Raw genomic sequence first — 16,505 nt, 5'->3', positions numbered from 1 at the left:
CAAAGAAAGAAATAATGGTAAAACAAGAATAATAAGATGCCATTATCATAAACTTGTTAGCACATATACATCTTCAATATATGCATAAACATATGAAGAGCTTTGTGGAGCACAGCATGATACAACTGCAGCATGCTTAACTCTGTTCATTTGGGACAAGTGTGGACATAATACCAGTTTTAAAGCATATGGACTTACAGTTCATTATGGACACAACAACCAACTGGTTTGGTCACAATATAGCACACAATTTGAAATTCAATAAAAAATTTTCAAAATTGGACCAAAAATAAAAAAGTCTTTTTTTTATTGTGGGCCCTTTGGCATCTTATAACTAGAAAACTGTGAGAGATTGAAAAATGCAGGCAGGGATTTTAATATGGAATCCAATAAATGTTCAAAATCCATTAATTTTTTCTGTCATGGCCCAATTTGTACCTCTTCAAACCCTAAACTGTTACAGATAAGCCTACCCTGTAAAAATTTTCAAAACAGAATTTCGTAAGAAATAGACTGTCATCTGAATCATAGAAATTGGAATATCGGAGTACTTACGATCGTTTGACACGTGTTTACAACAAGAGAAACAACTTCATTGTTCATTATAATACATGTATACAGAACGACTCCTGCCTGACAATCCAGAAAAAAAAGGACATCCAATAACCCCCCCCCCCCCAAAAAAAAAAAAAAAAAATCTCAGTCACAACGTTTTCAAACAGTCGGTTGCATGCGGGAATAAAAGGAATTTTTAATTTTGGCCTAACACATATTTTAACATGAGAACAACCAGTAAAGAAGAAATGTTTTTATATAATTTTAAATGACTATTTTAATATGTTATCCTAAAGTAGGGTAAGACAACTGATAAACCATGACAAATGTAAAAAAATAGATGGTCAAAGTTGCAATATCATAAATTGTATTTTGTCAACGTTTTGTTTTAACTCTTCTGAATCTCACTCTAGTTGTAGGAGAGTTTACAGGTCTGCATTTACAATAAAATTTTCTACTTGCAGATTCTACATCTCTTTCAGACTTCTGGCCATCACAGAGATGTCAATTTGTAACTCTAGACTCAGATTAGATCTGCGATCTATTATCAAATCCCACTGATCAAAATAATGAAATTTAATGTGCACTGAAAGTGTATGCAGTAGACTGATTTCATAAGCAACTGATTAAATGTGCATTGAAAGTGTGTATATCTACAGGCAGGAACTTCTGATTCTCTGTCTGGCCCAACTGACTTTCGGTGCATGAAGTTTGGACTTATAAATGTCCTAATATGCCCTATAGGTTTAGACCTAGAATGTCATTGCTGCTGATTCACAACTAAGGATTTTGTTTAGATACTGATGAATTTAACTCTTTGTATTCCTTCTCTCGCCTAGCAAATGTCTCTGCAATTACCAATGGAAATATCAATGTAGCCTCTCCATACACCTAAAAAATGTACATATGAGTTGAATACTGTGAAAGTACTTTTATTTGTGGAAACCAATTTTTGTGGATTAGGGATGAAATATAATTTCGTGCATTCTTGAATTTGTGGTTTTGAGGTTTTCACTATACACATTAACGGGAATCTCCTTTTTGTTGGAAATGATATTTTGTGGTCTACCCTATCCACAAAAACCACAAAAATTGGTTCCCCATGAACAATAGTACTTTCATAGTATGTGTACCAAAACTTTATAACAATCAATGAACGAAACTAAGCTGTTGCTCAGGATTCTATTGACTACAGTCAACAACATCAGAGTAGCCAAAACAACAATACAAAACATAACCAACATTTTGTAATAAGATTCCTGACATATTTTTCAAATAAAACCTAAATTTGCATCACCATTAAATGTAGATCACATGTAAATCATGGTAAAAAATTTTGAATTTAGATGAATCAGAAAATAAATTGTCAAACTTGAAACAGGCAATTATGAACTCGTCATCAAATAGCCTGACAACTTTCTTGTTTCAGATGATAGTGGTATGCTTGACACAATAAATTTAGAACATAGTGTATATTGTATAAGACATGTTTTAGATATCCACCAAATAATTTTTAAGCCTATAATTTTCTATAAATGTTCTTATTCCTAGAAAATTATGAGGATTTTGATGTTTCATGATAAAAAACTGTTTATAAACTGAATGATACAATGTAAAATACTTGGGGTTTTTACAGCAAGTTGAGAAGGACCAGTCCCAATTTCAAAACAAATCTTGGTAGGCTACTTAGTAGTTTAAATAGCTCTCTAGGTAGAAATCTGCCCTACATTATACCAATGTGTCCTACTTAACTACTTCAGAACACCTGTGTGACCTATTGGACACTGTCTTTTAAGTTTGAATAGCTGTCAATTATTATGAGCTTAACCTCTAAATGTCAAGTAAATACAACTCACTGAGGCCATTTAAATCATTGTTTAATTTTCAAAACTGGTACATTTTCAAGTTTATATCTTATAAAAACACTGTAAACCAAAAAAAAACCAAAAATTTAAAATGATACTAGTATTTACAATCACTTTACAAGATTTCTGTACTGATTTTTTGTAACTGTTTAATATTAAGAAGGTCGTTAAAAGGACTGGTGCATGCATTTATATTGCAAACTGAAAACATGGCCATTTTGCAAAAGAGTAATGAATGTTACCATAACTTTAAGTTCTTAAAACTACTCCAGCTAGAAAGAATCTCAGTTAAACAATGTGTGAGCATCAAATTCTTTATAAAAGAAATTTAAGCATTCAGTCCAATAAAGTAATTGAAACTAAAAATAGGCTTGGTCTATGAATATTTAAATAAAATTAACAGTGTCATCAAATCAGAAACAAGTAAATCACTTGTATATAGAGTACAAGCTACCTAAACACAGTAATGGATGGCATTATATAGAGGTTAAGGTCATCATAATTGACAGCTATTCAAACTTAAATGTATCCAAAAGGTCATACAGGTGTTCTGAAGTAGTTAGGACAGACTGGTATAATTTATGGCAGATGTCTACCTAGAGAGCTATTTAAACTACTTAGTAGCCTACCAAGATTTGTATTGAAATTGGGACTGGTCCTTTTCAACTCGCTGTAACAGAACTGTAAATTGGGACTGGTCCATTTCAACTCGCTGTAACAGAACTGTAAATTATGTAATTATATTAAATCTCTCGATTGCAATATTTTAAAACTTGATAATTAATTGGAAAGAGTGAATAACCAAAATATGATTAAAAGTACCAAAGTAAGCACAGATTTAACAAGTGTGTGAAACTTGCATATGCTTGATCTTAATGCGTTCTTGGTACAAGTGTTTATACTTTTGGTTATTGACAATAACAAATTGATTATTCTATTTATCATATAGATTTTTGCCATAATTTATTGCTGTATTGCAACATAAATTTTCAATTTTGTGATCAAGGATTGATATTGTGTTGTTTTGGTAGAAGAAAGTCTGAGAATGAAATTTATTTCACAGTGTGAATTACCAAAATTTTTACACAGGGAACATTTGATAAATCACTGCTATCTGTATGAAATAAATATGTAAATCTTTAAATTAAATTATTCTTATTGCAAGCATCTGTCATTTTGATCTTGCTTCAAGCATATTGAAACTGATGCCAAACCTTAGTTTATTATGTCTTATCAAATTCCAATGAACAATTTCAAGAGGAGTTGCACTTACAAGTTATATGGACAGATAAGCTGGAAAGACAAACATGGTGATTTTTTTTATTGGAGTATCAACAATTTCATTGGGGAAGCTACAAACCTTGACAGGTGAGGCATTCCTTCTTATCTTTCCCCAAGAGATGGCTTCGTCAGGTCTAGCTCCTGAGTCACTCCCGTCAAACTCGGAGGCAGTATTGATAAACACACTAAAATCTGCACCATTTCTCTGCAACATATCAGATATATGATTATGTTATCAGTTCACTATTCAGTTTATTTTTTCAAGTACTGGTGCACAAGGTTTTCTCTTGATTCTACAACATTTTAAATTGAACCCTTTTGAACTATAGAATGTGCTTGGTTTAAACAGGTGTTTTATTAACACCTGTTCAAAATATAATTAAGTAGCAGTCTTTATAAAAATCAGACAGAAGGTGATTCATACATGTCAAAAACCCACCAATCTCACTTTTATTTCTTGTTCAGAAACAGTTACTGATCACATAACCAGTCTTTAGTCTTACATTTGGTTGTTACGCTTTTGGTTCATTTGGTTGATATTAGTGGGAGATGAATGTATGATCTTCTAAAAAGTGCAGATCTGAATGCAGAAATGATTATTGTTATGTGAAAGTACAGCATATGTAGACTGAAAAAGCATTGTTTGTTTAGTGAGTCTTTCTTCACCATGAATCACTACCATTGGCAGTGTCTGAATTTCATGTGGACTGGTACTTAAATGACACAAAAGGATTCAAAAGGTCTCTGCTATAGACAGGTTTTCAAATTATTTAGGTCTAAATTTGGACAGATTTTTACTGTAACTGTATTGTAGAAACAAAACTTAATACCTTTGAAGTTGTATTATGCAAAGTTGATTTTGCACTTGAAAATACAGACAATAACATGTGTAGTAATAATTCTGTTTTTGAAAAAATACACATAGTTTTATGGTCTCAATTGCCCATCATACATCAAGAAATATATTAAATCTTTAAAAATAAAGTATACGTTTCATTTTAAATTATTATAATGTTTTTTATGTACATGCACTGTAAGCCTGTGAACCAAATTTTTCATTGACTTCAAGTTTCATTTTTCGACATGTCAGCTAAACAAACAAAAACAAATATTATGAGTATTTAGCGTTACACCAACCCCTTGCCCAAAATAACTGTTGTCATCAACTTACCATCAAATTAGCATTACATATATGATGCTTCATAACCCCTCCTCCGATAATAATCATTCCAGAATTAAGTGCATATACAGCTTGGTTGTTCATTCTGCGGATATCTACAAATATTGAAAAAAAATTTTATATATGGGATTGTTGTATCATTTTTTTCACAAGAACATTTTTTCTTTAATTCTCTACATGGGGAATTTTTAGTTCAAACATAGTTTAATGGCATACACCAAGTTGAAATTAAAATATTCATCCATTTTCAGAAAATCACAGAAATTGAAATGTACAAATTACAGTTCTTTTACTGACATTTAGTGGTTTTAATTCATACAGAGAAATTCATAAAAGCTAAGACTTCTTTAATCAACTTCAAATTTCAAAAACCATATACATGAAAATTCCTTTGAGTGACATTTTGGAATTTTATCTATAACTGTGATACACAATAAAATGAAAGTTCAACGATCTGGAAGCATCAAAAATCAAACATGCTTTGAAGTCCACAAAACCCAATCTCTCTGAATTTTAACAAGACTTTTTTTACGAAACATACATTTGTAACCAGATCTTTAAAACTGAACAGGTTTAATTTGGTCAAGTGTTTGTACAATCCTAAAAGTAGTGTTTAATACCTTCCACCAGATCTATGACAAGGCCCGGATTTTTATATGAATGAAAGTAGATCATATCTCCAAGTGAACCATCAGTCAAGGCAGGACAGAATACAGGTATATTGTTCTACAACAAAGAAAATACATTATGAAAAATAAATAAACAAATTCTACAAAAAAATATTTTTTTATTCTAAGTCGGTGATTCAATTTCATAGAGGTTTCCTGCCATTTTACACTTTGCAAGTTTCCATCACATTTCTTGGGAGAAAGCCTATTCCAGATATTTAACATTTCTTTTATCTTTATAGTAAAATTAATATCTTAACATGGTTGCTGAAGCTCCCAAATAGAAAACCTAAATTTTATTATATCATTATGAGAAATAATTTAAAGAACTCATTATTGAAGGAAAATCTATAAATCTTCAAAATTAGAAATAAAATTAGTATGCATTTTTTTTTAATTTGTTATTCTACATAATTTGAACTGGTAGAAGAAAAATTTATTCCACCGTGTGTGATTTTTAATCCTTTGATATTTTTTCAGGGAATGTATCTTTTCAATACCAATAAAATTTCAGGGAGTTCCTATACAAAATGACGACACTATGCACAAATGACACTTTTGAAAAACAATCATGTATACTTATACCTTGTGTGTCCAGTAATAAACAGATTCAGGGTTGTCAATCTCCTTTCCAAGTCTAGCTATAACCTTTGACGGTGTCCAATTTGTACCCTGAAATTATGATGTAATTTTTTTCCATGATAAAGGTAAAGTTATCTCCATTTTAATATGTTTGATAGTCAAGTCTATATTTCTTATTTTTTTAATATTTTTTTGAGATTTTCTGGAGTTTTTTTGCTTCATTCAAATATAAATATTGTAAATATTCAAAGGATTAAAGATAGGAAGATATGACAAGATAAAAAAGGAAAGACAGGGAAACAAGCAGTACATCTTGATGCCCCTGAAGTTGATAAGACAATAATTGTTAAGTAGCACTCTAGATAAGAATCGTACAAAATGTGCTTCATGGTTGGAAAGCCTACTTATTTTTATTTTTTAATTTTGTTTAAAATGTTATAGTAAACCAAAATTAATCTGAGGCTTTTCATATAACCCTTGTTCTTTGGAGATTAAAATTATATAGACTGTACTGTAGAATTCAAAATTAAGGGAGATAACTCTGTAAATGACGCTAAAATACAATAGAAACTGTTGGATTTTTCAATGTGGATTATCTCCCCATAGCAGACAGATTGGAGTGAATAATTATACATTTCATCATATAGACCTATTAAGCAACTTAGTAACAAAAATGAAAATATGTAACCTTTTTAGGGTTTTATCACATATTACAGAATGTGCATGATTCTTAGTAAGACTGCTACTTAAATACTGTATCGATATGTTTCAAATGGCAACAATGTTTATGTTTTACTTCATATGTTCAGTTTTTGACAGAGTAAGAGCTATTCATTTATTCTTTATTTTTTGTGTGTATTCTTCAGTTTGACAGTTGATATATTTTATTTATGGTATTTTGTTTGTTTTCTTGACCTAGTTTTTATCTCCAGATCATGAATATTAATAGGATAATTAATTGGAAAGACTGAATAACTAAAATATTATCATGAGTGCCAAAGAACACCTAGATTTAAAGAGTGTGTGAACTTATTCCATGCACGGGTAAATCCTCAAGTGTTCTTGACATGAGTGATCATATTTTGGTTATTCACGATAACCAATTGATTATCCTATTTATTATATAGATTTTCTTCATAATTTATCGATATTTTCAACATGAACTTTATATTCTGTGATTGGCGGATTGATATCGAAGTTGTGACATTTGGCGGGAGAAATGCCACAGTGAAATTACTGAATTTATTTCAGAGTGTGAATTATCAAAATTTATTACACAGGAAACATTTGATAAAACACTGCTATCTATATAATAATATCCTATTGCTTCATTCTTAAGATAGTTGTCTTACTTTTAATTCCTTTTAAAAAGGTAGTGAAAATAATCATGTGCAGAAATATCCTTTCCTCAATATAAAACTGACCTCTGTTTTCTGTTCCTCTAACATCTTGTCAAGGATAGGTATCACCCAGTCTTCAAATTTACAATAGTTGTCATTGGGAACTAGGAGATTACCTATCCTGTTTATTCCCCTGCCTCGTAAATCTGCTCCTTTATACTTGTGAAAGTCACCAATATAAGTAGGTGCCAAGCACTTGATGATATCTTCCTCTACACCACCAGCAGTAGTAACCAAGCAGTCGATCTGTAAGAAAACTAAAACTACCAGCAGGTTCATGACAATACACCTGCTTCTCCTTGTATTATCTCCCTTTCAAAGCATCAGGCAAATAAATCAAATTACTAAATGCAAAATTATAGTCCATTTGACTTCTATTTAAAAAAAAATCTTTAACAATTAGATTTGCATCTGAATTTATTAAAATTTTGGCAAAGACATTTCTAACATCATATGAACTCAGAAAACATTTATTGAAAAAAAAAAAAACATCATAAAATAAAAAAGTTTCTCATTACCCCTAATGCAAAATTTTAAGCTAATATTACCATGTTCATTATAGCTTTTGAGCTCAGATACTGTGTATTCGTGGATACCAATTTTTGAGGATCAAGAAAGAAATACAGTATTGTGGGATCTTGAATTCGTGGTTTTGAAGTTTTTGAATGGGAATTTCTTATTCATTGGAAACCAAATTTTGTTGTTTAATCTACCTAAAAAAACCACAAAGTTTTGTACACAACGAACAATAGTACTTTCACAGTAAATGTAAACAAAAATTGAAACCATGTGCTTTTTTATGGTCGTCATCATGAACTCGTTTGTCTACCCTGGACTTGACTTTTTGATGAGCAAGTCGGCGGGTGTTTCTAGAAAAGCAGAGGACGCTTACCCTACCGGTGCACCTGGTCCATGCTCCCAGTTTTTAGTGGAGTCCGAGTTGCTCATTTGCTTTTGTTACTTTGTATGTATGATTTTAGTTACTTTATGTTCTTCCTTGTGTATGTCTGTTTTCCATGTCTGGTCTTTGTCCCTGGATTACATTCTTTTGATTACCGCTTTAACCTTGGTTCCCTTCATTACTCTTTTGATATATTTTTGTGTTCAATCTGATATATACATGTAAAATACATGTAGGTAATCACAGTTCATGCTTAAAATAGACCAAAAGCACATGGCTTTGTTTTTATTTATATTCAAATTACTATTATATTTACCTGGTCACTCCTACAAAATATATGGACATTTTAATTGGAAATTTTGCATAAGGGGTAATAGGGAACTCTTTTATTTTTACATGAACATTTTTGGTAATTGCTTCATGAGTTTGTACAATATTGTAAATATGTTAGCCTAATTAAAAAAAAAAGACAATACATGTACATACATGCATGACACCCAACCTTCAAATAAAGTTTGGTAAAAGATTCTTGTACATATTAGGTAGGTTTAGGTTTTAGGGTACTTTAAAAACTGATGGACATGGTGAATTTTCTTAGTTTTGTTTGCAAGGAATAAGAAAAAATGCTTCACTATTGCTTAACTATAACTACATGTACATGTACCTGGTCAGAATATACCATATACATGTATTTATAGAAGACCATATCCTATAGTAATGGTGAAAATACATGACTGTATCAGGGTAAAAGATCATGCCATCCAATCACTATTTTTAGAAATTATCCACAACAGTAAACCCTAATCTTTGTCATGATGGCAGTATACATGTAGGCCGTTACTACTCATGTCAGTGTCACCATCAATTTGCCTATTTTTTTTATATGGAGATTAAAATTTTAAGAAAGGAGCTACTTTAAAACACAAACAGAATGAGCCTTCTTAAGCATTCTTTGTAAAAATTAGACATTTTCAGCTGGAATGTGCTAAATGAATCTAGACCCACCTATCACCAATTTTTTTTAAAAAAGTTATAATTTTAAGATCATATCTTACCATATTATGCTCTGCTAGATATCTCAGCATCTCTCTAATACCTGCAGAGATCATATTGGAGGTGAAACCTAAGAAGATGGTACAATTACTTCTTTCTCTACCACATGGATTCATATTAATGTCATCTGCCTTGTCTTCAGGAATTCTTTCCATTTTCTTGTCTATCTGCCAATGAAAAATGTGCTTCAATTCTTCCATTCTTTCATTCCAAAATATAAAGTTCAAACTTTGTTAAATGGATGTGATAAAGATTCTTATAAAGAAAAACATGTAAAATTGAACAAAATGTGTTTTTTTGTTTGTTTTATTTGTTTGGTTTTTGTTCAGATTATCATTTCAATTTACTGATATATATTATTACCATTCTATTAATTTCTTCTACTGCCTTGCCAAAGTTAGTGGCTTGAAACCCACACTTTGTGTAGGACTGAAGTAATTCATGGTAGTTGATTCCATTGTTGAAGTCATAGCCTTTTACTTTCTCTGCACCATCAGGAATTCCTTCACTCTTTGCCAATACAGCTTCAGCTGCAACTTGGGGCAATTTTCCATCCATTCTTACTTCCCAATGCTCTGGCCCTGTACTGAGTGTACCAAAAATAGGAGATATTACTTAAGAATTCATTAAGTTCATTAAGTAAATATCTTTTATAACAACTTCAGTGGTGAACTTGCACTGAACTGTTGAAGTAACTATAGACTCAACATTCAAGTTTGATATAGCTCTGAACTTGTATTTTGATTAAATGTTAGAAAGATCAAAGGTTTCTGACACAGAATAAATGTGATCAAAGAACTTTGAAAAATTTGAAGTTAGAAATCTACCTACAGGTACATGTAAAGTTATTAAAATTAGTACATTGTTAGATTTAGTCTAAGCCTTCTGAAAAAGAATTTTACAATTTGTCATTTCCAATGTAATATGCTCAATAAAAAATTACTTAAAATTACTATATTGCAAAAGCTTAGTAGGTTTATACAAGTAAACAAAAGGATGGTCTGTTAAAATGGAAGTTTGTTTAAATCCTACCAATACCATTAGTCCATTCCCTTGTTTTTACGATTTAAATTTACACAAACTCCTGCAAAATCTTGACATCATGCTAGTCCCAAAAGGATTACACAAATGTAGCATTTCAAGAGTGGTCAAAACATATTCAGCGTCAAATCCCAAAATATTTCAAAGCTTTTGAAATTTGAACTGGATGAAACTCAAACACATACAAACAAATTAAGATAAGATTTAATAGGACGAAGCAGGACAGTGACGTATGTCACTTCAGGATTTTATGTTTCATTTATCTCTTTACAGCTGAGCATAACTTAAGTTAAGGTTAGCTCAAGATTGGGTCGAGTTGTCATGGCTCTGTTTGTGCAGGTACGAGAACACAATTAATTCCCCTTGGTTTTCGTTGTATACAAATATAGTTCCAACTTTGGTAGTAGGTACCAGTCAGTTCATTTGTCATGTTTACCCCATCTCCGAATTATATGTATTAATTTCAGAAAATGATGGTAAAATTTTCTACAATTTATATATAAAATCCTGTTTGTACATATCTTTAGGCCAGAGAAGTTTTATTCAGTTTGCGCTGGTGGAATTTTTAAAATCTGCTCAAATGTGTATATTATTGAAATGCACTTGAAAATTAATTGCGGTCTCGTGCCTGCAGATGAGCTCGAGGTGAACAACCCCCCCCCCCCATTTTGACAAAGGCATAACATATACTTGCGTGATTATTACCGTCAAAACAGGTGTGAATATCAATAAAGACAATAACAGCTGATAATTGTTTGAACAACGTGCTCTTGTGCAATATAAACAATCAATGTTGATTGGATCACGCCGGATTAAAGATTTGCTACATGGGTTCAAAACGTCGTCGTGATCATGAGTCAAATATAGTCTCCATTCGAAAGAATTTTTTGAGAAAATAAATTAACTTGTTTCTACAGCTTTATAACTTAATGCATAATGTAAAATTAATAATTTTTACTTCAAAAATAAAAAAATTAGGATAGATTTCCCAAGATAAAAAAAAACGGATTTCCATAATGTAACCACACAAACATAAAGATGTCGGCTACTGACTTGCTGCCGACTATGGACGAGAATGAAAAGAAAATTGTGAATGAATTTTGTCATGTTCTCGAGAAATCTAAACAGTTGTTTAATGGCCTTAGGTAAATATTGTTGTTGTGATATATCTGCACCTCTTGTTTTCTCAAATGCATGTTCATACACAGTTTTTTTATGAGACGTTCCAGGTTCAGATGTTGTGTTTTTCAGTTTACATGTATTTCGAGTCCATGAAAAATCTCTTTTTAATGTCATTATGTGCATTACTTGTTATAAATGTGACTAATCATACCATCATCGTCAGTTGAAAGGGTAGTATGTTTTGTGTTTTTTGTTACTGTCCGAGTTTCTTCGAGAAATACATGTTAAGTGCAGAAAAAAATGTACATTGTATTAATATAATATATGTAATATGGGGTAGGCATTGCCGAAATCAGCCAGCACCGTGAGCTTTATCGTACATATATACCGCCTGTGTGGGACTCGTAAAAATAATAAAGGACATTGCAAATGGGGAGGGGGGTGTTGATCTGCATGAAAATTTTTGCTTCGAAAATGGAATATTTTTATTATTTTTTAAGCAGCAAGCAAAGTAAATATTTTTTATTAAAAGATCTGCCTTGTTAATTGATAGGGGAGTTTTTTTTCAGTGAATGAATAACTTTTGAGAAAACGGTTTTTTAATTTTTTTTTTCTCCAAAATTCCAACCCCATACCCCCCTTTCCCCATGCTCAGACCCATCGAAATTTTTTTAAGCACATCTGACATTCGGTCAGACACAAGGTGATGACTTGTCTGACCGAACGACAATTTGTCTGACCGAAAAAAACTCTGAACAATTTATCGACACGCTAACATTTTTGATGGGGGGTGGGAATCTCCAAGTACATTTTATTATCAAGCTGATTTTAAAACTACTGGGTATGGGCTCTTGAATTTGTTAATTTGTCACCATTATTCATTTTGGCTAGAGTGTATCTGATGAGTCTTCATAAATGAAACATGTGTACTTTGTTTTGAGTTCTTTGTATTATATATTGTTGATTTTTTAAATTTGAAATAAAGTATTGTTATTAAATTATAAAATCTATTCTCAATCTCTGGCATAATACATAATCATTTCAAAATTCAACATTTCATCTTGATAGTCAAAACATTCACTGTCTTCATAATCATCATCATTGTCAAATGAAAATTTGTTTTATCAGATGTTCAATTATTAATCTTTATCAATTTCGATGTAAAAGAAATATACTTTATTATTTTTTTCATTATTATTTTGACAATATAATGACCGCATGTTTCACATGTAAACGAGTAGTGAGACAACGGAAGGGACAATATATCAAAGGACGAAATGACGTGTAGCGAATGAACCGGAAGTTGCATATTATTGTTTACAATCAAATTGATTGACTATCTCGCTAGACAGTAGACTAATTCACGTAATTATTAAAACGTTCTAGTTTTATTATTCACAAAAACCACTTCAGTTTTGAGAAAATCTTCTTTAAAGTAAGAAAAAAACATCGGACACCCGGGCCGACAAGCAACGTGTATTTACCGGACCCGGGACAATTTTACCGGACAGGTCCGACGGTCCGGCAGGTTTCGATGGGTCTGCTTGCTGTCAAAATGGTCTGTAACTTAATAGCTCTTTGCTATACTTAACATATTTTATCCCTTAGGGCATCTCTAGGTACATCCCTTTTAGTTTTGGTCCATCATATCAATCTGTACAGATATCGGAAATATTACAGTCTCCACAGATGGTGGGAATATTTTACACGTATCATGTGACGTAATCAAAATTCAGACAATAGCTGCTAATTCCAAGCAAGAAAAATGATTGCCTTTCCTAACTTAGAAAAGCTGTGCTTCAATTTGGATAACACAATCAGAGTTATGTTTTTCCCAAGGCAGGTTAGGTTCTTGACAACAGCGACAGTGGAACAGCTAAGATACGTACACGTACATCCACATGTTTCCCAATCTTTTTAAAAACATCATATTCACTTCTTTTAATTACTAAAAAAAAAAGAGAAAGACTCCAAAACTATCAGAAAAGATAAATTTATTTTTACTGAAACATAATCTTAACCTATATATTTTTATTTGTTTAATGTAAGGTAGTGAATAATTTTCTCTGTAAGGACAGTCACTTTTTGTTACTTCCGGGACATGTTTTTTTTCCCGTTAGTATATTGGGGAACCTTAAGGGAAATTTAGATAGTACATGTAATAATGGTAGAACTCACACCGGTTTGCTGTGCTTGCTATTAATATAATATGGAGTAGACATTGCCTATGAAAGCAAGCACCTTAAGCTTAAAAATATATAAATAGGGGTAGTCCTAATAACTATGCTGTCTTGGGAAGCTAATTTTTATTTTGCTTGGATGCGAGGCATAAAAGATAAACGTCGGATTAAAATAACATCAAAATTATTAGGATAACCTTATGGCAAGGATTTATATATATTATTATCTATGTTTAACTCCTTGCTTATTGGCAGCTCCAGGAACATCCTTTAATTTTAGCTGGTCTGATTAATTTGTACTGATTCCAGAAGTATTACAGTTTTCTACGGATGGTGGGAATATTTTATTCATAGGCATGACCTGTGACGTGCGCCAGATGACACAACTGACCGCATGCAAATTTAAAAAAGAAATGGATTGACTTCTCTATCTTAGAAAAGCTTCAATTTGAATAATACAATAAGATCTGTGTTTTTCCTGGAGGTAGGTTTGGTTCTGGACAACAGCAATAGAACAGTGGAGAAAGGTACATAAGTACAGTAAATCCAACTTTTCCTGAACTTTTAAACAGATCATATTCACTTCTTTATTAAAAAAAAAAAAAAATAGAAAAGACTGGACTAACAGAAAAGATGAAGTTATTTTTACTGAAATGTTATCTTCAACTACATGTATATTTTATTTGTTTGATTTAAGAAAATGTAAAATTTTCTCTGTAAGGACAGTCGATTTTGTGTTACTTCCAAGACATGACTTTTTTGTGTTGGTATAATGGAGAACCTGTAGTGAAATTAAAATAAATGTTACAACCAAAAAGCTCGTACCATTTTGCTTTGCTCGCTATGAAAATAATAACATTTAAATTCAAAGAAAAAATGAGTGAGGCATTCTTACCCATTTACATGTAAGCTTAAGGTTGCTGTGTCCTTTCAATTTCAGCACTTTTGTCATCTTTTGGTTGGACATTTCACTGAAGGTAAAAGTTGCTTCACTCTGACCATGCTGTTTGTTTGTCCGTTGGTCAGTCTCACATTTGAGTACCTACATTGTACTTCGAAAATCCATTATCAAAAATACATTATTCATGCAATATATTTGCACAGTGTTTATATTATATACTGATTGAAGATGTGTCTCACAAATTATCTTCAAGGGTTTTAATTAAATACTGATGACCAATGATTTTCAACTTTCTACTACTGTTGTTTCAAAGATTGAAAGAAATACAGTGTATATTATGCATTAAAATTTTGACAGAAGTCTTCAATCGTGATGTTTATTGTTATACAGGTCATTTTTTGTCATATGTACATATATAAACAAACTAGGAACCCAAAAAGTATAGAACCATTATTACTATGCACAGTGTTTATATACATAAAAAAATGTGCACCTCATAATATGGAGAAAATTTACCAATACTTCAATTTTTACCTTTTGAATTTAGTAATGTTTAACAGTTAATGATACAGGGGTGGAATAAGACAAAATGAAATAGTATGTTTATTCCCTATTACCCTCAAAATGTACCTAACCAATTTTTTGTTGTGTCTACCCTAAGCATTTTATGGCCATTTTGGCTCATATAAAATATTTTTTGGAAAAAATGAAATAATTCTCCTACTTGTACCTACTCTATTTTGTTTTGCTGGTAGCAGGCACAGGGCAATTATTTTGGGGGCCTAAAGCTAAGCACTTTCTCACAGGTGAGACAGGTTAGTCAACAGAGCTTGCCTGCTAGGCCTACTTATTTTGGGTGCTATATTTTTTCCAAGGCAACTAAAGGGCGCGTAAACTTCACCATAGGCCAATTCAGTTTCAACAAAAATTACCCATTCAATCAGATGGCACAGTGTTTTAGGATTTTTCAGAAATTGAGGTTTCCTTGGGAAAAATCTATATAAAATCAACTTTTGGACAGTCAGTGACTGCTTTCCTAACAAAACAAATCCTTACAGCATATGAAGTTTTCAACTTGCCACAGGAAAGTGTAACTAAGTACCTAACTTTCCCTGACCCAGATTTCACTTGCCCCAGGTAACAGGAAATAGGAATCCTAAAACACTGCCGGTGGACTAATTTTCTTATTTTTACCCCTATGATGTCATAAGTATATACTTTAGATAGTTTGAAACCTTCACTGTCTTCTATAGAAGATATTTGTTGACACAAACATGTACATGTGTATACATGCAAGAAACAATCATGTACATGTAGATCCAGACATGCTATTCATCTTCTTTTTTATACATCTTTGAAAAAAAAAATGCAGCTGTTGTCTTTGTTTGTCGCATGTAAACACATGATTTTCATTTTTAACTTTTAAAGTATTAAATAAATAAATCTGTATGATATCTAAATATAAGGAGCCTTGCTTTTTAAAAGAAAGGTTTGACTTAAATTTGGGTTTTACAAGTTCACGAGGAATTTTCTTAGAACTTCAGCTTGTATCATTAATAATTCACTCTAACTTGAATATTCATGTACATGTTTACATATTGTACACATTTTGCCTTCGTATATGAAAAAAAAATAACACAAAGGACAAACAAATCTACTATGAACACAAGGTTTGAATCAAGTCAAGGAGTTGGCCATGGGGTACCAGCCATTGACACTCAGGTATACTTTTGAATGGTCTAAATGAGGAATTATGATAAAACTAGGTATCAGTTG

At 31.7% G+C, this 16,505-nt stretch overlaps 2 protein-coding genes across 5 annotated transcripts in view; one reads left to right on the top strand and one right to left on the bottom strand.

The window, feature by feature from the left end:
* Window positions 1-806: 806 nt before the first annotated feature.
* LOC148612746 (putative deoxyhypusine synthase) lies at window positions 807-11,344 on the bottom strand. 3 transcript variants are annotated; one of them, XM_088594449.1, is made up of 9 exons: window positions 11,221-11,344; window positions 9,849-10,071; window positions 9,488-9,652; window positions 7,556-7,777; window positions 6,135-6,221; window positions 5,502-5,607; window positions 4,873-4,976; window positions 3,781-3,906; window positions 807-1,446 (listed from the first exon to the last, which is right to left on the bottom strand). In XM_088594449.1, the coding sequence occupies exons 2-9, from the start codon at window positions 10,041-10,043 to the stop codon at window positions 1,336-1,338; spliced, it is 1,116 nt and encodes a 371-aa protein (XP_088450575.1). In that variant the 5' UTR covers window positions 10,044-10,071; window positions 11,221-11,344; the 3' UTR covers window positions 807-1,335. The 3 variants fall into 3 exon arrangements, with proteins under 3 accessions (XP_088450575.1, XP_088450573.1, XP_088450574.1); XM_088594447.1 differs by having other exon boundaries at window positions 11,232-11,340; XM_088594448.1 differs by having other exon boundaries at window positions 11,217-11,314.
* Window positions 11,345-11,556: 212 nt separating this feature from the next.
* LOC148612745 (protein SCAI-like) overlaps window positions 11,557-16,505 on the top strand; it is a 37,249-nt gene continuing 32,300 nt past the window's right edge. Inside the window, exon 1 of one of the 2 annotated variants that reach the window (XM_088594446.1) lies at window positions 11,557-11,671. In XM_088594446.1, coding sequence (XP_088450572.1) covers window positions 11,565-11,671 — 107 coding nt within the window. In that variant the 5' untranslated portion in view covers window positions 11,557-11,564. The remainder of the gene's footprint in view (window positions 11,672-16,505) is intronic. The other variant, XM_088594445.1, reaches the window with a different exon arrangement.

The sequence above is a fragment of the Perna viridis genome, chromosome 7, assembly GCF_037379345.1.
Source record: "Perna viridis isolate PV_CMFRI_1.1 ecotype Kerala chromosome 7, ASM3737934v1, whole genome shotgun sequence".
NCBI lineage: Eukaryota > Metazoa > Mollusca > Bivalvia > Mytilida > Mytilidae > Perna > Perna viridis.
Note: the sequence above shows the minus strand (reverse complement) of the source record. Positions and strands in the feature narration are given on the sequence as shown.